Source organism: Lutra lutra, chromosome 17 (assembly GCF_902655055.1).
Source record: "Lutra lutra chromosome 17, mLutLut1.2, whole genome shotgun sequence".
NCBI classification, from domain to species: domain Eukaryota; kingdom Metazoa; phylum Chordata; class Mammalia; order Carnivora; family Mustelidae; genus Lutra; species Lutra lutra.
The window spans coordinates 52,722,126-52,742,771 of NC_062294.1; the positions used below are offsets into that span (position 1 = coordinate 52,722,126).

General features: G+C 53.8%; 2 protein-coding genes across 7 annotated transcripts; one reads left to right on the forward strand and one right to left on the reverse strand.

Moving 5' to 3' along the window:
- Positions 1–791: 791 nt before the first annotated feature.
- Positions 792–14,896, reverse strand: NOSIP (nitric oxide synthase interacting protein). Of its 5 annotated transcripts, XM_047710222.1 has the most exons (11): positions 14,324–14,681; positions 14,176–14,221; positions 10,240–10,454; positions 4,572–4,642; positions 3,887–3,992; positions 3,527–3,608; positions 1,895–2,054; positions 1,680–1,804; positions 1,329–1,516; positions 1,092–1,200; positions 792–896 (listed from the first exon to the last, which is right to left on the reverse strand). In XM_047710222.1, exons 4-11 carry the CDS (start codon positions 4,639–4,641, stop codon positions 825–827), a joined length of 912 nt encoding a protein of 303 aa, XP_047566178.1. In that variant the 5' UTR covers position 4,642; positions 10,240–10,454; positions 14,176–14,221; positions 14,324–14,681; the 3' UTR covers positions 792–824. The 5 variants fall into 5 exon arrangements, with proteins under 5 accessions (XP_047566178.1, XP_047566177.1, XP_047566175.1 ...); XM_047710221.1 differs by lacking the exon at positions 10,240–10,454; XM_047710219.1 differs by lacking the exons at positions 10,240–10,454; positions 14,176–14,221; positions 14,324–14,681 and adding an exon at positions 14,732–14,896.
- Positions 14,897–14,991: 95 nt separating this feature from the next.
- Positions 14,992–20,483, forward strand: PRRG2 (proline rich and Gla domain 2). 2 transcript variants are annotated; one of them, XM_047710225.1, is made up of 7 exons: positions 14,992–15,158; positions 15,838–15,935; positions 16,131–16,312; positions 16,459–16,498; positions 18,430–18,565; positions 19,431–19,577; positions 19,896–20,483. In XM_047710225.1, the coding sequence occupies exons 2-7, from the start codon at positions 15,851–15,853 to the stop codon at positions 19,912–19,914; spliced, it is 609 nt and encodes a 202-aa protein (XP_047566181.1). In that variant the 5' UTR covers positions 14,992–15,158; positions 15,838–15,850; the 3' UTR covers positions 19,915–20,483. The 2 variants fall into 2 exon arrangements, with proteins under 2 accessions (XP_047566181.1, XP_047566182.1); XM_047710226.1 differs by having other exon boundaries at positions 14,993–15,158; positions 16,137–16,312.
- The last annotated feature ends 163 nt before the right edge of the window (positions 20,484–20,646 follow it).

Consider the following 20,646-nt stretch of genomic DNA (forward strand, 5'->3'; position numbering starts at 1 on the left):
ACAGAAGTGAAAAGGTCGAGCTTGTTCACTGAACAGAATGGTATGTGCCCTGAGAGGTCACGTTGGTTGAAAACACTGCAGTGTGTACCTACGTGGAGAAAGATCTGGAAGGATCTGCTTGGGGAGGCAGGAATGTGAAGGCTTGATCTTTCTGATCTCTGCCTGACTCTACGCTCTGCCTCGCACACTGCCCGGGGTTGCTTTTGGGAGCCAATGGTCATTAAACGCAAAGCTCTGAGCCCCTGTGCTCCCAGCCAAGCCGACTGCAGGCGGGCGGGCCAGGCGCCACGCTCTGCAGCTTCCTCGCCCTTGCAGGCTGTGCTCCTCACCCCTGCCAGGTCCTGTGCCCCCCGCAGCCTATGCAAGGCTCGGAGGAGGGCCTTCTTCTTGCTCTTGGCCTCTGCAGTCGTTTCAGAGAGGAGGGCTCCCGACTGCCTTCTCTAGACTGGGTCCCAGGGGCTTGCTCTCAGCACACGGCTTTCAGAGAGGCTATCCGGGAGATCTCACCGGCTTCCAGTGTGGCATAAGACAGAACGATGCAGGGGGATTTCTACTTAGCCTGTTCACGTGACGCCTTCGTGCGCTCGCGCTTCGCACTGGGACTTCGGGCCACTCTTACTCAATGTTGATGCCGGGCATGTGCATTCACTCCAGGTTTTACTCCTAACGTCAGACCACCTCTAACATAATTAGCCCGCGCCTTCAGATTCTGGTCGCGGCACGGGCTGGAGGGCTGCCCAGGAGGGCCCTAGGGCTCCAGCGCGGCCAAGGAAGGCACCACGAGGCCACTGAGTTCCAGCCCGTTTATTTGGTCTCCCGTGCACTCAGGCCTGCATCACCGGCCTCGACTTCTCAGCCTGCAGCTTCACTCCGGAGCCCGCGAAGCCTGTACCGCCCTGGGGAGGTGGGGACAAGGCCAAGTTGGGGGCAGGTCAGGCTGCAGCGAGGTGGGAGAGTCCTAAACCCTATAAGGTAAGGCAGGACCCGGGTGGAAGGGCGCGGGTGGGGCTGTGGAGGAGGCTGGCCTCCCGCGAGGGGCGTGATCCCGGGGGGGAGGGGGCGGGGCCTCGGCGAGCGAGGCCGCGGCTCACCCGTTGCAGCACGATGATGTCGCGGTCTGTCAGCTTCTCCCCATTCACGGGGTCTACCATGTCTTTCCGAATCAGCTTCTCCACGCACTCCAGGGTGACCACAGCCCCACTACGGTGAGCGTGAGGGTGGCGGGCACCAATCAGAGGCCCCGCCCCCAAGAAGGAGAGCCACACCCCCGAGCCCCGTCCCGCCCCCCCAGTCCCAGGATCCTCCCCCGGGTGACTCGCGGGACTCACGAGGGCCGCAGCACGGCGCAAGGCGTGGCGTTGCTCAGGCTGTCGCGGGTCACAGCGCACACGTAGCGCTCACTGCGTGTGATGAGCCCCACGCGGTCCACGGAGCTGTCGAGCGGCGTGAAGCGCACAGGGGTCAGGTCCGACATGCGCAGTGGCTTCCCGGACATAGGGCACGTCACGATGCGCGACTGCGCAGGACAGAAAGGAGGCAGGGTCAGCGGGCAGGGCTGGGGCCTGGTGTAGTTAAGGACTGCGGGGAGGAGGGAGGGGGTGTGTGCCAGGCAGGGAAGGGACCCTGGGGGCTTCTGGCCCTCTGGGCCCAAGTGGACACAGGGCGCTGGGGATGCTCACAGGCTTCTCCAGCTTGGTGGCCTTGGCCTCGGGGGTCAGCGACGGGATCCAGAAGCTGGGCAGTGCTTTGTCCTTGTCCTTGTCCTTGCTTGTGGGGCCTGCACTGGACCCAGGTCGGGCATCATCTGCCGGGGGAAACGGGCTGAGCTGCCACACCTGGGGAGGCACCCGGCCCCGAGGGACCCCCACTCACTTGCAAGTCTGCTCCCCCTCACCTGGGCTGTTCCCAGAGGCTGCCTTGGGCGTGAAGGGGTTGAGGGGCCGGCTCACGATGGCTGCCTCCTTCTCCAGGAAGCCCCGCACCTGGTCCTGGGCCGCAGCCCGCTGCAGCTCTTTCTGCTCCTCCCGCCGGGCCCCCCGCTGCTTCTCGTAGGCCTGTGGACAGCCAGAAAAAAGTGGACTGTGCGTCTCCCTGCGGGTTGCGAGTCTGATGGTGGCTCTTCCCATTTCACAGGTGGGTAAACTGAGGCCAACAAAGGGGACAATCCTGGTACTGTTCCCAGAGGCTGGTGACTGCCAGGGTGTGAACCTTTATTATGCTGTGATCTACGGTGTGGCTCTGCTGCCCTTGCTTGTCCCTTCCCCTCCTGCAGGGCACAGAGGTCATCTCCCATTTAGCTGGCTTGGGACTCAGTGGCTTCTCTATTCCTGGGCAGCAGAGCGGTCCGCCGCTTGGCAGGAGACAGATGCCCAGATTTAAACCTTGCCTCGGTCACTGATGAGCTCTGTGGCTTCCAGTAAGCGCTGTGACTTCTGGTCTGTTTCGTCTGTAAAATGGGCTAACAACCACGACCTACCTCGCAGGCTCACCGGGTTATGCAGGATGATTTTTGGAAACGCTTAAAACCTTGCCTGGCACATAGCAAGCGCTCCATAAATGTACCTGTGGGCCACACGTTCTATTGTAGAGTGTAGGTACTACAGACCCCGTCCTGCCCTGGAGGTGAGTTCCAGGAGAGTGAGGAGCACTTCACATTCGCGGAGCCTGGGCTGCGCAGGTGGTGTGGGTGTGCGTGTGCGCGGATGCAGGGACGCGGGGCTGAGATCTGAGATTGGCCACCCCGGGTGGGGGAGGAGAGCACTGCAGGTGACTGCTGCTGTGGGGGAGGGGTATCTGGCGTGGTCACCGTGATGAGGGAGAACCCAGGCAGCCACTAGACCAAGCGGGGGATCACGGGCGCCGGGGAAGCCACTCGCTCAAGACAGATGGCTCAGCAAGAATCAGCCCTCCGTGTTTCTGGAGGTCTGGGAAGCCTGGCCGGGAAAGGAGGGCGGCAGGCCAGCTGTGCCTCAAACACGGTGATAAACCGGGTCCTTCCTATCCATGAAAATAGTTCACCCATGGGAAGTGGGAGTGGCTCCAAGTAAAGGCCCTTTAAATTCTGATCTGTGCGGGTCTCCCGCCTGCCCTGCGCTGCCCAATTTGGCCCCATCGGCTCATTTTGGAGCCACTGAAATGAAGGCCCAGAGAGATGAGGTGACATCAATTCTCTCAACAAGCATTCGAGGAGAACCTAGGGCCAGGGGGCGGGCAAGAGATCTGTGGGGGAAGTGGGCACGTGTTGGCCTCAGACAGAATCACAACCCAACAAGTGTCAAGAGAAGCCGTGGCAAGGGCAGACCCTGGGGGGCTCTGCACTAGCAGGTCAGAGGAGGCAACTCCTGGGCTGAACCAGCAGCAGAAGGATTTAAGGGGAAGTGGGAGGGGTGGTGCACCAGGCTGCGGGAAGAGCGAGGGAAGGTTCAGAGGGAAAAGGAACTCAGAAAGGAAGCCCAGGGTGGTTCTGCTTGTGAGCTCAGCATCAGATCCGCCTGCCCCTCCCCCGTCCCACCCCCATCCCCATCACCTTCATCTGCCTGGCGATCTCCTTCTTCTGGTGCAAAATGTACTCCAGGATTGCCTCCCGCTCATACAGGTAGCCATCCGGGCTGTGAGGACAGAACAGGGTGAGAAGTGTTGGCTCCCTGCCCTGAGCACCCATTAACGCCTTTTACAGGGAGCAGGTCACTGGGTGCTCGGCGCAGCTCCCTAACCCTAACCCTAAGACATTCATTTCCACACCCCGTGGAACACGTTAGGATCACGCCCGTGTCTTGGATGAGCACACTGAGGCTCTGAGAGGTGAAGGGGCTTGCCCTGGGTGCCCCGGCTATGCGGGCGGCCAGACCCCCACATGCGGCCCCCTCCATGCAGGTCCCCAGCTCACGTGACGACAGGGTCATGACAGGGCTGCAGAGAGAGGCAGCAGCAGTCAAAGTCCTTGACAGCATCCCGGCTCAGTCGAATATTCTGGGTCCCGTAGCCCGAGGCCGCTGGGGACAGAGACAGAGGGATGGGGTGCCAGGAGATGTGGCCTTTGCCAAACCCCAAGAGAAAGGCACAGAGAGATCTTGGAGGCAGCAGGGGGTAGGGGGGAAGGGGGAGGCGGGGGGGGGTGGAACCTCTGAGAAACAGGCAGTCTGTGTGTCTCTATGCTGGGGATAGGGGTACAACCCACAGGAAGGTGTTCATCTGGAGGGTAAGTGACAGACAGGCAGGCCCTGTCACCGAGGTAGCCAGGTAGAGAGGCTCAAGGCTGACTCCCCTCACCCTCTGCCCCTCTGCCCCAACTCAAGGCCGTATATCTCTCTGGGCCTCAGTTTCTGCCGCTGGAACACAGCCATGACAACGGCGATTCGGTTCCTTCCTCAGTGGGTGGTCGGGAGTCTTAGGTGAGGTCACGTACAGAAGTGCCCATTACAGGGCTGGGAGGAGAGTACAGGATCACATAGGCTGTTCCTCATAAGTCATCCGTGGAGGGCAGGGGCAGACATGCGCCGAAGGTACAACCAGAGAGGTAGAGCGGGGATGGTGACTTCAAGAGACATTTGTCCCCCTCCCAAACCCCGTACCTGTGTCCTTCTTCTTCTCATGGTAGGTGTAGACGGCTCCGGCTGTGCAGTTTTTGCCATGCCGCGTCATCCTGAGGGACGGAGGGGACAGTTTCGAGGCTGTGGTGGAGGGAGGTGGGGGCCTTCATAGCTGATCTGCCCCTGCCCCCTCCAGATGGGAAAACTGGGCGTGAGTCAGGGGAGGAAATTATTTATTTTAAACAAACTGCTGGAGGGGCTGCAGAACAAGACTTAATGGGCTGTTCCTTCTCTGATCTGCATTTTATTTCTTTAATTCTTTTTAAAGATTTTATTTATTTGAGGGAGAGTGCACGCACGAGTGGGGGTAGGAGCGGAGGGAGAAGCGGGCTCCCTGCCTGCCGCCGGGCTCGATCCCAGCACCCTGAGGTCATGTCCTGAGCTGAAAACAGACGTGTGACTGACTGAGCCAGTCAGGCGCCCCCAGGGGAGGACAGTGCTTACGAGGTATCTATACACCCCAGAAAGGAAGACGGCATTTGACTTTGAAAAAGACCCACGCTCCGCTTGCTTGCGGAAGCAGGCACTGGAGGGGGTGCGCGTGTGAGTTACTGCGAGGCAGTAGAAGGAGGGTGATCTGAAATCCAAAAAAAGTTCTAGCGGCAGATGAGGCTGAGTGTGTCTCCTGGCACACATGGGGGAAGCGAGGGGCCTCGGAGAAGCTCCATTCTGGGGTGGGGAGTGTGTGCGCGCTTTGTGGGTTCCCACAGGCTCACACAACTGAATGCTGTCCTCTTTCTCCGGGGTGGGCGAGAGCCTCCATAAGCAGAGGTGAAATCCGCATTCTGCTCAAACTGTTGTCTATCGTTACCAACTGCACCGGAAAAAATTCACATCATTGAAACGACCCTCCTAGCAGGGCTGACTGCGCACTGCGGCGGGGACCGTGGACAGGGTCAGCCGCCCAGAACACAGGCTGGTGTTTGGAACGTTAGCAAAGGAAGCGCGGGCGACTCTGTACTTGGGTGACGTGCCCCCAAAGACATCATCAGAGACATCTGCGCTGGAGCATGCCCACAGATGTCCACAGCAGTGTCATTTGCACCGGAGGGGACTCAAAGGCAAATGGACCTCCCTCCCTGGGAGAATGGGTGCTGATGGGTCCCCCCTGGAGACCACCCAGCTGGTGGGATGCAACCCGCTGGACGTGTGCGAGGCATCATGGGTGGATGTTAGGGCAATACTGGGTATGAAAAGTAAGGGGAAAAAAGTAAGAAATGAAACAGGATCGCTGCCAGTCTACACGTGCCCAAGGTGGTACTTTTTTTTTTTTTTTAAGATTTTATTTATTCATTTGACACACAGAGAGAGAATGAGAGAGAGCACAAGCGGGGGAAGCTGCAGAAGGAGAGGGAGAAGCAGACTTCCTGCTGAGCAGGGAGCCCAACGAGGGGCTCGATCCCAGGGTCCTGGGATCATGACCTGAGCTGAAGGCAAATGTTAACCGACTGGCCCACCCAGGCACCCCAAGGACAGTACATTTTAAAGAAGACCATACAAAGGAGGGTACACACTGTGCAGACGGGGTAGGGACCGACCAGGGGCTTCAGGTTATAGGGATCAAGGATTGGGCAAGATGACCTCGAGTCCGGGGTTGGCCATTTCCTTTCCCTGAGCCTTGGCTTAATTTGGCAAAAAGTGGGAATAACCGCGGGATCTCGCTGACAGGACGGGACTGCCGTGAGAACTGCGTGAGTTGCTCCGAACCCAGCACACAGCGGGTGTTGGGGAAATATTCTCTCCAGCTCTCTGGCTGCAAGAAAGATCCAGAAGGCCGGCGTGGGGGTGGGGGTGGGGGCGTAACCGCGGGCTCCCAGAATGCAAATAGCAGCTCTGTCTTTACGCCCCTCTTCTGGCTGTCTTCGGAGACTTGGCTTTCACATACAGAACTTGAACGGCAAACCTCTCTTTGAGCCGTGGATCTCGCTCTCCCCCTACCGGCTGGCGTCTGCCCTCAGGACTAATTTCTGGTCTTCGGTATAGGGACAGAATAAACGCATTGACCTTCCGGACTCAGTCTGATGCGTTCTGACAAATGTATCTGCCCTCGTGGTCACCACCCCAGCGGCAGTCACAGTGCTGGCTGCTGGAGTTAACCTCGGTGAAATACACCAGTGTGACCCACAGACCCTCCTCTGACCTTCCCTCTTCCCCCAAGCTTTTGAGCAAGTGTCCAGCACCTGCTGTCTCCCCTGGCTCCCCTGCCACCCGCTCCTCCCCGGGGCCCTCTGGCTTCCGCCCCAGCCCCCCACTCCCCTACTGCCACTCCCGAAGGTCGCGCTGACCTCCTCCTGGACAAATTCTCCGCTCTATTCTTAGTCGTCAACTGCCTTGACCCTCTGCAGTATTTGGCACTGGGATGCTTGTCTTGTGGCCAAACAACTGGGGCTTCTACGCTCTTCAGCTTCATGGCCAGGGACACTTTCCCTCCAAGAGTGAGAGAAGCAGCTACGGAGGGAGCATCTCTTTTCTTTTTCTTTTTCTTTAAAAATTGGTCCGGCAATGGGGCGCCTTGGTGGCTCAGTGGGTTAAAGCCGCTGCCTTCAGCTCAGGTCATGATCCCAGGGTCCTGGGATCGAGCCCCGCATCAGGCTCTCTGCTCAGCGGGGAGCCTGCTTCCCTTCCTCTCTCTCTCTGCCTGCCTCTCTGCCTACTTGTGATCTCTGTCTGTCAAATAAATAAATTAAATAAATAAATAAATAAATAAATAAATAAATTGGTCCGGCAATGATAGCAACAGTCTCTGTTGGTCCGGGGACCCTGGTGGGGGGTTCCCTAAGATGCTTTCAGGGCGTCCACAAACTATATCCATAATAATACTAAAATGTGTTTGCCTTTGTGACTCTTATTCTCTCACAAGGGTACCATGGAGTTTTCTGGAGACTGTGTGACATGAGGATGTCACTGCTCTGACTACTAACTGAATATGTGCTTTCATGTCCTTGGGTTTAAAAAAAATTTTTTTTAAAGATTTTATTTATTTATTTATTTGACAGAGAGACAGAGAGGGAACACAAGCAGGGGGAATGGGAGAAGGAGAAGCAGGCTTCTCAGGGAGCAGGGAGCCTGACGCAGGGCTGGATCCCAGGACCCTGGGATCATGACCTGAGCTGAAGGCAGAGGCTTAACTGACTGAGCCACCCAAGCGCCCCCTAAAAGATTTTTATTTTTAAGGACTCCCATTGTGGGGCTTAGACCCACAACCCCAAGATCAAGAGTCGCACGCTCTACTGCCTGAACTAGCCAGGCACCCCATGAATATGCTACTTTCAATGGATGAATTTTGTGTTACGGGAATTATAACTCAAAAACAAAAAATTTTTTAGCATCAGTTTTAATTTCTGATACAGCAAATATTGATAGGTAGCGCTCACAAAAACGGAAGTTCTCGGGAGTCCTCAATGACTTTTAAGACATTGAGACCAAAGAATTTAAGAACCACTGGCCAAGGGTTGAAGGGCTGCCAGGTGGCAGGGCCAGGATTTCTCTGGAAGTTGAGCTCTCCACCCACCGCTCTGTACTGTCTCCTCATTAAGGCCAATTCCAAAATAGAAAATGGAACTACTGCCATCTGCTGTCACTGGTGTTTCAGAGAGGGAACTATCCAAAACGACAGCCACTCATCATCATGCCCGCTTTCCCAGGCAGAAGACAGGTTCCCGGGATCCCCCAGCTAGGAACCCACGGAGCCAGGATTCGAACCCAGGCAAGCAGGCTGTGGGACCGCCTTCTTGACCACGTGGCAGATGTCAGTCCTTCCAGGAAGGGAGTACGGGGCCAACCCATTCCCCTTTGTACGGAGGCTTCACCCTCCGGAACGCATTTTTGTCTTTCAGGCCGTTTCAATGCAGACACGAAATTTTCACCAGAAACCCGTGACCTCCATTTAGGTTTTGGGATTTCCCGCTGCAAAGGTGCATTCGTATATCCCCTTTGTTCCAAGCACACTTAAAAGCTTTCCAATAACTGAATCAAATGTTGGTGCAACAATTTAAGTGAATGAAAATGAGGGGCCCCTGGGTGGCTCAGTCAGTTGGGCAGCTGCCTTTGGCTCTGTTCATGATCCCATGGATCCTGGGATGGATGCCCGTGTCAGGCTTCCTGCTCGGCAGGGAGTCTGCTTCTCCCTCTTCCTGCCCCAACCCCAGTCCTCAGATGAATAAATAAAATCTTAAAAAACCTAAACTGAAATTAAAGAACTAGAAAATCCAGTCCCTCAGTCAAACTAGCCACTAATCCAAGTGCTTTCCAGGATCCTGCTCGAACAGCACCGTGCCGAGATAGGATTTTAAAAAACCGTGGCCACAGTACCACTGACCCACTGATGATTCCGTAACATCTACTACCTATCTGGTGTTCAAATCACTGCTTCTCTCCCAGCTATCTTTTTCTGCAGTTGGTTTGCTTGAATCCTGAGCCAGGGGTCCTTAACCTTTTTGGTGGGGCCGGTGATCCCTTCGAGAACCTAGAGAATGCTCCACACCCGCTCCCGAAAATGGCATGTGTCTGGCCATTCCAGAGGTGTGGAGGCTTCTGTGTTAAAGGAAAACCAAGGGCACCTGCGTAGCTCAGTGGGTTAAGCCTCTGCCTTCTTCGGCTTGGGTCATGATCTCAGGGTCCTGGGATGGAGTCCCGCATGGGGTTCTCTGCTTAGCAGGGAGCCCGCTTCTCCCTCTCTCTCTGCCTGCCTCTCTGCCTAGTTGTGATCTCTGTGTCAAATAAAGAAATAAAATATTAAAAAATAAATAAGTAGGGGCGCCTGGGTGGCTGAGTGGGTTCAAGTCTCTGCCTTCAGCTCAGGTCATGATCCCAGGGTCCTGGGATCGAGCCCCACATCAGGCTCTCTGCTCCGCGGGGAGCCTGCTTCCTCCTCTCTCTCTGCCTGCCTCTCTGCCTACTTGTGATCTCTGTCTATCAAATAAATAAATAAAATCTTTAATAAATAAATAAATAAATAAAGGAAAACCAAGAGGCTAATTACACTCAAGGAAATTGAAGACAGAAATAGGACACGATGTAAGCAGTACAGAGAGAGTTCCCTAAGGGCAAAAGTTAGCATGTGAGACTCTCTATTAATAATGGCTAATGTTTAGGGGTGCCTGGGGGGGCTCAGTCAGTTAAGCATCTGCCTTGGGCTCCGGTCTTGATCCCAGGGTCCTGGAAGCAAGCCCCACATCAGACCCCCTGCTCAGTAAGGAGCCTGCTTCTCCCTCTCCCCCCTGCTTGTGCTCTGTCTCTCTCTCTCTAACAAAATCTTTTTAAAAAATAATGGCTGATGTTTAAAAAAACAAACAAGGCTAATGTTTATTTCAGAGGTTCAGTGAACCTGGCCCTGTTCTAAACATTTTACACGTATTAACTTCACCGAATCCCACAACCACACAAGCAACCAAACAAGGACAAGGCTCAGAGAAGGTACTCAACCCGCACCTGATGTCTGACCAGGCACCTGAGTCCGTGGCCTTGACCATCAGCCTGAGGCACTGGGTCTGACTCTCAGTGTGGAGTGGGACAGCTAGCTTATGCCTCGTTGCTCCCCTGGAAATTCTGTCCCCTTTTTCCTCCTAGACTCCATTGAGCAGCTGTGGGAAGCTTGTCTCTCCAGGCTGAACTAGGTGATCCTTGGTGCTCTGATAATGCCCGGAGTTACCTCCAATAGAGTGGCTATCTCTTCGTATTTCTCCCTCCAGACTAGGAGCCCCTGGGAAGGATGGGCCCGGAAAGGACTCTCGTCTGGGTCCCAGCACTGCCTGGCACCTGGGAGGGCTCTCACAGGTTGTGGTAGGATCCGTTAGCTGCTATCGACTCTTGATCTCAGGGTCATGGGTTTGGGCCCTGTGTTGGGCTCTGTGCTGGGCATGAAGCCTACTTTAAAAAAAAAAAAAAATCAGGGGTGACTGGGTGGCTCAGTTGGTTAAGCATCTGCCTTTGGCTCAGGTCATGATCCCAGGATCCTCTGCTCAGTGGGGAGCCTGCTTCTCCCTCCCCCTCTGCCATTCCCCCTGCTTGTGCTCGCTTTCTCTCCCTCTCTGTCTGTCAAATAAATAAATAAAATCCTTTTAAAAAATTATTTATTTATTTGAGAGAGAGAGCAGGAGGAGGGGGAGGAGTGGAGGGAGAGGGAGAAGCAGTCTCGACGCACAGTAGGGAGCCCGACGTGGGTGGGGCTTGATCCCAGGACTCTGGGATCAAGACCTGAGCCAAACGCAGACACTCAACCAACTGACTGAGCCACCCAGGCGTCCCTAAAAAGAAAATCTTTAAAAACAAATAAATAAGGGACATCTGGGTGGCTCAGTCAGTAAGCGGCTGCCTTTGGCTCAGGTCACGATCCCAGCGTCCTGGGATCAAGCCTGGCATCGGGCTCCTTGCTGGGGGGGGGGGGGGGGGGGGGGGGGCGGTGGGCCCTGCTTCTCCCTCTGCCTCTGCCTGCCTGTGCTCTCGCGCTCTCTCTCTCTCTGTGACAAATAAATAAAGAAAATATTTTTTAAAAATAAAATAAAAACAAATAAGTAAATAAAATAAAACTGGAGAGGCACCTGGGTGGCTTAGTGGGTTAAGCCACTGCCTTTGGCTCAGGTCATGATCTCAGGGTCCTGGGATGGAGTCCCACATCGGGCTCTCTGCTCATTGGAGAGAGAGCCCCTCTCTCTGCCTGCCTCTCTACTTGTGATCTCTCTCTTTGTCAAATAAATAAATAAAATCTTTAAAAAAATAAATAAATAGGGGCGCCTGGGTGGCTCAGTGGGTTAAGCCGCTGCCTTCGGCTCAGGTCGTGGTCTCAGGGTCCTGGGATCGAGCCCCACATCGGGCTCTCTGCTCAGCGGGGAGCCTGCTTCCTCCTCTCTCTCTGCCTGCCTCTCTGACTGCTTGTGATCTCTCTCTGTCAAATAAATAAAAATAAAAAAAAAAAATCTTAAAAAATAAATAAATAAATAAATAAAATAAAACTGGGTAAAGGATCAGAATAAACATTTTCTCCAATGAAGACAGACAAATGGCCAATAAGCACATAAAAAAATTCCACCTCATTACTTATTAAGGGAACACAACAGAAAAACCATAATGAGACACCAGTTCATGCCCAGTAGTGGAATTTCAAACAAAAGGTCAGAGAACCACAAGTGTAGAGAAACTGGAACCCTCATGCACCAATAGTGGGAATGGAAGCTGGGGCAGCCACTTTGGAAAAGTCTGGAGGTTCCTCAAAAGCTGAAACATAGAGTTACCGTTTCATGCGGCATTTCCACTTTCAAGGGAAATGAAAACATATCCATCCAAAAACTTGGACACAAACGTTTGTAGTATTCAGAAGAGCCAAAAAGTGGAAACAACGCAAGTGTCCATCAACTGATGAATGAATGAACTATGGTATAACTTAGACTAAGGAACAGTATTCCGCCATAAAAAGAAAGTATTGATACATGCTACAGAATTAACCTTGAATTTAACCTCGAACCTGCATTAACCTTGAAAACATGATGCTGAATGAAAAAAAAAAAAAGAAGTTAAAAAAAAATCCATTTATGTAACCTGTACAGATTGGGTATATCCACAGCGAGAGGAAATAGAGTAGGACATATTAGTGCTGGGTGGAGGGGAGAGTTGGTGGGTATGACAGATCACGGGTATTGAGTTTCTTTTTGGAGTGATGAAAATGTTCTAGAACTGACTATGGTGATGGCTGCCCGGCTCTCTGTATATACTAAAGACCACTGAGGGGCACCTGGTTGGCTTAGTCAGCAGAGCATGGTGACCCTTGATGCCTGCATCATGAGATCAAACCCTTCCTCGGATGTGGAATTTACTTAAAAAGCAAAATGACCAAACAAATAAAACCACAAAAAAAAACCCCACCACCCCACTGAATTGTATACTTTTTTTTTTTTTTTAAGTAATCTCCATACCCAAGGTGGGGCTAGAACGTAGGGCCTCGAGATCAAGAGTTGCACACTCCTCCAACTGAGCCAGCCAGGCACCCCTGAATTGCAGACTTTAAATGGGTGAACTATATAAATAAAACTGATTTTTATTAAAAAAAAAAAAAAAAAAAGGTAAATCAGCAGAATTTGGGTTTGGCCTGTTGACCCCTGGCATGGAGATCATAAGTAAAATGAGATTACAAGGAAAAAGACAAATTCGTATCCAGAAGGGGTGATCAAGAGAGTAAGTGATCCAGGTTTTTTTTTTTTTTAAGATTTTATTTATTTATTTGACAGAGAGAAATCACAAGTAAGCAGAGAGGCAGGCAGAGAGAGAGGAGTAAGCAGGCTCCCTGCTGAGCAGAAAGCCCGATGTGGGGCTCGAACCCAGGACCTGGGATCATGACCTGAGCCGAAGGCAGCGGCTTAACCCACTGAGCCACCCAGGCGCCCGTGATCCAGTTTTTTTAAATAAATCAATTATGCCAAGAAGAAAAAAGGGTGGGATGGAGGGGACTGTTCTAAATTAAGAGGAATTTGAGAAACATAACAGCAATAACTTGACTAGATTTTGATTCAAACAAATAAAACTTTTTAAAAAGGCATTTTGGCCCACAAGATTTGATGATTGACCAAGTAATAGGTCATACTCTAGAATTTTTGCTTTTGGAAAGTGTGATGATGGTATCGCGGTCATGTCAATGTCCCGTTTTTACACATGCATCTTAAAAGTTTTAGGGATAATATATCACGATGGATAGGATTTGACTTACATATTTAATTAAAACAGTATGTCAAGCCAGTATGGCAAAAAGATTACTAATCGGTAAATCCGGGTGGTACGGATACTTACATCATTCCTTCACTTTTATGTAAGTTTGAACATTTTTTTTCTTTTTTTTTTTTAGTTTTATTTAACAGAAGGGGGGTGCACAAGCAGGTGCAGTGGCAGGCAGAGGGAGGGGGAGACGCAGACTCCCCGCTAAGCGGGGAGCACTACCCGGGGCTCGATCTCAGGACCCTGAGATCATGACCTGAGCGGAAGACAGAGGCTTAAACGACTGAGCCACTCAGGCGCCCCAAGTTTGAACATTTTCATAACAGAACGTTAAAGTAAAAACGCTTTGAGGTCCAAGTTCACACCGACTCAACAGCACCGTCGGGATGAGAGCCCAGGTCGGCCGGACCCCAGAACTCCACGGACGAAAAGGTTAAACCCTACACCAAATAAGAGAAAGCACCGGCTGTCGAAAAGGTGCAAAGGCGGCGGCCCGCGGGGGCACAATCTTCTCGCCCTCCCTGTCACAGTCTGGGAAACTGAGGCAGGTACGGGATCCGTCTTCCTCAACTCCCACTTCTTAGGAACCCCCCCCTCCCATACAACCAAGAGTCCCAGCCTCCCCTTCCCCTGGGACCCCCGGCCCACCGCCGTCTACCGTGGAATACCAACTCTCAGCTGAACTGGCGGATGGAGGCTTGGCTACCTCCAGGGATTCCTGGGAGATGTAGTTCAGCTTCAAACTTGGAGGCCTGGAGGGCTCTATTCATGATTGACAGGGAGTCGGGAATTCGAAATCCTATCGCTGTCTCCCTCAGGACCCCAGAAGTCCAGGCCGCGGGAAGGAGATCGCAGCAACACTATCCCGCCACCGCCTGGAACTCACCTTACAAACGACTCCTCGTTCCTTCGTTGCTCCTTCAACTGTGCCCCTACACCGGAAAGGAGGGCTGTTTTCCCCGCTCCGCTTCTCCCACTTCCTCCCGGGGGGCGGGTGGGGGGGGGAGACCGGAAGTACAGTTGCCCCGAGTTACCTCGTCTGACTTGGTAAATCCTCCGTCCTTCTTTCCCTCCCTCCGGAAACGGGAGTAGCAACCTGAAGGTTCCGGGTTAGTGCAACAGGCGTGAATATGGGGCGCGCTTAGTATACACTAGGTATTTCCCCGGGCGGGCGGTTATCCTGCTTAGGCCCAGGCTTTGCGTCTCTCCAAGTCCGAATTTAAGGATTAACCACTTCGTCCAGAGATTGGGAAATTCATTCCCCCAAGTGTATCAAACACTTGCGACATGTTGAGAGACAATTGAGAAGGGACAGTTCTTCTGTTCCCAGTTTATAAGGAGAGCAGTTGAGAAATCAGAAGTCAAACCCTTCAAATCACCTCAGGAAATAGGAACTGACTACAGCATCACCCACCTACCCCCAGGTACCAAGGCATACTTACATTTCCCGCCAGTTTTTAGCTATCTAGCTATCTGGAGACCTCGATACTTATTTCCTAGCTCACCCAGGGAAACTTACATCTCAGAGAGACCAAAAAGGGAAGAGGTACATATCCAATCCCCTATGTGCCTCCCCTAAGTGCCTCCACGGTGTCGGAGACCCTGGCTTCCCTCAGGACTCTCTGGACCTTGGGCCCTTCCTCCTAAGGTCCCTTTAAATACTTTGTCCCTTACCTGAGTCCCTCCCAGGGCAGGTAATCACAAACCCCGCCCCTCTGCCAGAAACCGGGATCGTGTGGATTCCCGGGAGAGGGGTACCCCTCCTACCTCTCCCCTCCCCTCTCCCCTTTCCCTCATTCACAGCTGGCCGCAGCTGGCGGAGGAAGCCCCGATTAAAAAGGAAGGGAAAGCGCTCACAAGTCTGGGCAGGTAAGTGAATGTCTCCTGGAGGCAGAGCCTGGCTTGGGGACTCTGGCTTCTTGGCTCCCTGCCCAGCTGGGACTCAGAAGTTCCCGTCCCCCAGCCCCAGAAGTCCAGGACCTCCACTCCCTTCTCCCCCTGGACCCAAGAATATAGGCTCTTTGCCTCTCCTGCTCTTGTCTCTCCTGTAATCTTTCATCTTTTGGGGGTGGATGTGGCAATGGGCACAGGGAGAGGCAAGTGTAGGTGGAAATTACTAGGAAGAAAGGAATCCTGATCACCAATGGACATGTTTATGGGCACCTACTATGTGCCAAGATTCGTGCTGGGTGCCGCAGACATGGTAGAGGAAAAATACGAGCTCCCTGCCCCAGTCTCGGGAGGCACGCTTCTTTCGCTCAAATACTGCTTCTGAATCTGGCAAAATCATATGACCTTGGGCAATTCTTTTACCTCTCTGTGCCTCATGTTCCTCATCTGTAAAATGGGGATAATAATAGCATGGCTGTGAAAATTAAATCGAGTTGCTACAGGGAAACTACCTTGAACAGTAGCTCAGTGACCTGGCCCAGAATACAGGCTACATGAGTGTCTGCTATGACTATTATCACGGACCATAGCGTCTAGTCGGGGGGACCTTGCCTCATTCCCCAGGGGCTGAGGCACTTGATGCTGCTCCTGGTTTCAGGTGTTCATAAAATATGAGGGGCTACCCCTCTCTGCTACTGCTGTACCTGGGACTGACCACCTGCTCGGACACCTCACCTGGTGGGGAGCAAGACCAAGGTGAGTGCTTGTGGGATGAGCTGGTGTCCAGGCACAGACTCGCCCCCCGCAGTCCACCTTCCCTGGACTCAGGAACCCTTGCCTCTAGTCCTCTTCTCTCCCAGGACTCCACAGTTCTCAGTTCCCTTAGGCCTGGGTTCCTCCATGTCCCCAGTCTTAGGAACTCTCCATTTTTCTGTCCTTCATGTCCTTTAGGTCCAGGAGTCTTCCAGGACTCCCCAAAGGCCCAGAGCTTTCTAGGAAGCCATAGACGGATTCCACGAGCCAATCACTGGGACCTGGAGCTGCTCACTCCAGGGAACCTGGAACGGGAGTGTTATGAGGAGCGATGTTCCTGGGAGGAGGCGAGGGAGTGTTTTGAGGACAATACTCTGACAGTGAGAGCCTCTCCAGGCCCTGGGATGTTCTGGCCCACAATTCCCTCTACCCGGGGTCTCAGAAATCAGGGTGGGCTGGTGTGGGGGGTACGGAAGCTCCCATTGACATGCTGTCTTTCCATCTGCTCGACTTCCATCCTTTCAAGGAGCGCTTTTGGGAGAGCTACATCTACAATGGCAAACGAGGTGAGTGAAAGGGAGGGAGGTGTGTGGGGGGGTGGCTCCCGTTCTGGGCAGCTAAGGCAGCCCTTTCTCCTGGAGGTTGATCCAACATCCCCTACCCCAAATTTGCCTCCTCCAAATCCCATGCTCCCTGAGTATGCTGGAGGTGGTTATTAGAAGAGGCCCCTCCTTTGAGACTAGAGTCCCTGCCTGAGGAGCCCACCACACCTTATTTGGAGGGAGTCTTCTGTCTCTAGGAAGAAGGAAGTACTGGAGGAGAGGGGTTACAGCCCTGGGGCCTGTGAGGCCTCGGGCTCAGAGGCGCCGACCCACCTGAGCTCCGCTTTGGAATCCAGAGCCCAGCCCCTTCTGCAGCTTGGTTGCTAGGGGGACTGCTCCCTAGCAACGGGGCCTGGCCAGGCCAGGCCAGGTGGTGGAAGCCTGTGCTTCCTCACCTGCCCAGGCTGTCCACCCCCACCCCTTCCTGTGAGTTCTAAGGCCCCACCATGGCCTCAGTCTTGTTGCTAAGGGGGGACTGCTCCTTAGCAACCAGGCCTGGCCAGGCCAGACCAAGGAAGCCCGCAGCACTTACTACCTGGCTGGCTTCCCCTCCCCCACAGCCCCATCCCAGCCTTGGCCTGGTTACCAAAGAGGCCTCCCTAGCAACCACACCTAGCCAGGCTCAGGACCCAAGACCCACTGCCCAGGGAGGAACCCCCTGCCTGTACCAGATGCACCCCCCCTTCTGGTGGTCTGGTTGCTAGGGGTGGATGCCCCTTAGCAACAAGCCCTAGGTCTGGGCTGGAGTCCTCACACTGGAGCCTGGTTGCTAGGGGAGGTGACTACCTCACTGCAGGCCTAGCGAGGCCTGGTGGCTCCTTGAATCCACCTGGAACATGTCAGAATCCGGAGGGCCTGCCTTTTCAGTGTAGCTCTTTGCTAAGGGGGCTAAAATCCTGGGGTTTACCATTTGACCAAAGCTCCCAACCCAGTGCTAGAGGAAGTGTCCCCAGCTGCAAGACCCCGGAGGGCCTCACCAAGCTGGAGTTATCCCTGTGTCTGCTTCCCCTCAGACACATGGCCTGGGATGGCTAAAGGCCTAGGGTCCTAGCAAAAGGTTCACCTGAGTTCTAGACACCCCCAAATCTATTATTGGGGTGGGGGAAGGTCCCGAAATTCTTGCACTGATAAATGAAGTTTTCATAGCTTCTGGTCAGTTCAGAAACCTTCCTGTGATTCTGCCCTTTCTTCAGTGTTGAGGTCTTGGCCCCCGGTGGCCTGGGTGTGGTAAAGGGACTATGTTCCTGAGTGGGGAGGGGTGCCAGATAAAACACAGGACCCCCCCCATCGGTTAAATTTGAATTTCAAATGCACACAAATAAATTTTTTTAGTATATTCTAAATACTCCAAGGGACATACACTAAAAAAAATTTCATTTTGTATCTAAAATGAATGTTTAATTGGGTATCATATATTATTATTTGCTAAATCTGGTGATGCTCAGAGTGGGCATTTGCTAAATCTGGTAATCTCCAGTTGCCTGCTTGAGCTCCCCACCCCCACCTTCAGTGTGTCCATTGCCCTCTTAGCAGATGGGTTTTGTTTGGGGGGACTTGAGCCACGCTGTGTCCAGGGAGGGGCCTCTGTCACCATGGGGATCCCACTGCCATATTTTTTTAGCACTAGATGGAGTTATCCTAGATCCTTTATGTGTTTGAGCTCAATGAATTTCCACAATGCATGGGGAAGGAGTTATTGTTCCCATTTTACAGAGCAGCAAACCGAGGCTTAGAGAACCAAATGTGTTGAGTTGCTTGGAGTCACACACCTAGGAAGTGGCCCCGGTTCTGCGTTGGTTCTTGGTCTGTACTCCTGCCTCAGGGGAAAGTATTGGGTTATTGCGGTAAGTGATAGCTCCTGACACAGTGTCCCCCACCCCCCACCTCCATTTCAGGGCGTGGACGAGTGGACGTAGCAGGCCTGGTGGTCGGGCTGACGTCTGGGATCCTGCTCATTGTCCTGGCCAGCTTGGGAGCCTTTTGGTATCTGCATTGCCGACCAGGCAGAGGCCAGCAGTCCTGTCCCCAAGAGTAAGGGGCATTCAGAAAGAAGGGGCCCAAAGGCTGGAAAGCAGGGTGAACAGGAAGGAGGAAGGGTGGACCTCAGGAGACAAGTCAGGGATTGAGACAGGTGGGCGCTGAGGAAGGATCTGAGGAGACCATCAGGTGGAGAGTCAGACCGTGAGGCTGTGCGTGGATGAGTATTGTCGTTTGTCTGTCTGACTATAACCACAGTACCTTGTACACAGTAGGAGCTCGATCAGCATTTGCTGCCTGTCTCCATGGTACTGGGTTTTGCGTGATTATTACTGTGTGTATTGTATCTGATGAGGCTGCAGCGTGGGGTCTCTGGGTGTCCTTGACATGTCAGTTTCTCTGGTGACAGGCTGTAGCACACGTGTGTGTGCGCACACCTTATGAGTTGTCTAGGTATGTGGTTCTCAGTGGCAGGGTCCAAGAAAGTGCTCGAGTGTCAGTCTGGAAAGTATGGCCGGTCTGGGGATTTTTCAGAAGAGTTTATTGTTAAGAGCGGCACTGGGAAATTTGTGAGTGGGTGTCTCTCTGTGTTGTGTTGGCTTCTGTATGTGTCTGCCTGTCTCTCTGAGGGGCTGTTTTTTTCTCCATTGCTCTCCCTGTAGCTGTAACGCATGTGTGTCTGTGAATAAGAGTGTGTCTCAGCAGTTGATTTCTGTCTCTGCCTGTCTCTGTTCGTCTGCCTGTCATTCTGAGTGGAGGGTCAGGCTGAAGGTGACCCTCTTTCTCCCTGCTCTTTCTCCCTTCCACTTGTGTCCCCCTGCCACCCTCAGAGTCTCTATGTCCCTAGGTCTTCCCACCTGCCCTCTCCCAAGTCCATCCTGTAGGTTTCCCCTGCTAACGGTGTACTTTCTGTCCACAGAGCTGAGCTCATTAATCCCCTGAGTCCCCTGGGCGACCTCGGCCCGCCGACGCCCCTGCCTCCACCCCCACCCCCAGGCCTCCCCACCTACGAGCAGGCGCTGGAGGCCTCTGGGGTGCATGATGCACCTCCGCCCCCCTACACCAGGTACTGGGCTGGGCTTCTCCCCGGGGGTGGGGCGCGGAGGGGAGGATGCTGCGGGAGGAGGGGCGTGGTCTCAGGGGCGGGACTTGGAATTTCGAGCTTATTATCCCGGGCGAGGCTTGGAGCGTGGGGGCGGGGTCCTAGGCAATTGTCTGGGGGCGTGGTCCAGTGTTGTCTGTGTGGAGCTTTACGGGAGGGTGGGTCTTGTGCCCAGAGGGTCTGCGATTGGCTGAGACGCCCGCGGGCGGGTCGGAGTAGTCTTGGTTCAGGGGGGAAAAACAGCCGGGTCTTTGACTCCCCGTTGTGCCCCTCCCCTTGCAGCCTCAGGAGGCCTCGGTGAGGAGCCGTTTCGGAGCCGAAGTTCCCCAGATTCACAGCGGATTTCAGAGCCCCCATGCCTCTTAAACTACGTAGCTGAGATCGGGGAGTGATGGGAGTAGGGGTCGTCCGGCCCGAGGCCTACCCTGGCACACGTGTTTCCGCCGAGTACGGATACGCGCACATCCCCGGCCAACGTGTGCCCTCGTCCCGGCTACTCGCGGGCCCCCAGCCTTTTCTGACTGGGAGGGGGGGTACCGCCAGTCCTACCCCCCGGGTAGGCGTCGGTGGAAACTCGGACCCCGGCGCGTAGGCCGGGTATACCCACTCGCGTGAGTGAGCAGGTGTGACAAGGCCATCGCCTTACAGTGCTATGGGTCACGCACACGCAGGGCCCTGCTTATGCACATGCATGTTTTCGTGTGCTCCCCGTGCACGCTCGCGGGCGCTCTGCAACCCAGGGAAAGGGTGGGGGACATATATGCAAGAGTGCTTTTGGGGGGGAGGGCTCGCATTGCACCGGGAGACTGGAGTTGAGCTCCTCTCTTAAATAAAGAACCTTTGTAAAAGAGACAAAAAGTGAAACAAGGCGGAAAAAAAAAATAAATAAACTGAATTGCATTCGCCGTCTGCGCGCGGCGGAGTTGGCTTTCTGTACAAACGCTGCGCCCTACACCCCCGGGCCCTGCTAGCGCTTAGTATCTAGCGCTCCCTCTCTCTCTCTCTCTCTTTTTTTTTTTTTTTTGCATTTGCA

Bases quoted from the DNA above. Each gene is read 5' to 3' on its own strand.
- PRRG2 (XM_047710225.1), top strand. From the start codon at position 15,851: ATGAGGGGCTACCCCTCTCTGCTACTGCTGTACCTGGGACTGACCACC. The intron at 15,936-16,130 runs GTGAGTGCTTGT...CATGTCCTTTAG, and splicing joins TGGTGGGGAGCAAGACCAAG to GTCCAGGAGTCTTCCAGGAC. The intron at 16,499-18,429 runs GTGAGTGAAAGG...CCTCCATTTCAG, and splicing joins CATCTACAATGGCAAACGAG to GGCGTGGACGAGTGGACGTA.
- NOSIP (XM_047710219.1), bottom strand. The intron at 3,609-3,886 runs GTGAGCTGGGGA...CTGTCCTCACAG, and splicing joins TGTCATGACCCTGTCGTCAC to CCCGGATGGCTACCTGTATG. The intron at 1,805-1,894 runs GTGAGGGGGAGC...TTCCCCCGGCAG, and splicing joins AGCCTCTGGGAACAGCCCAG to ATGATGCCCGACCTGGGTCC.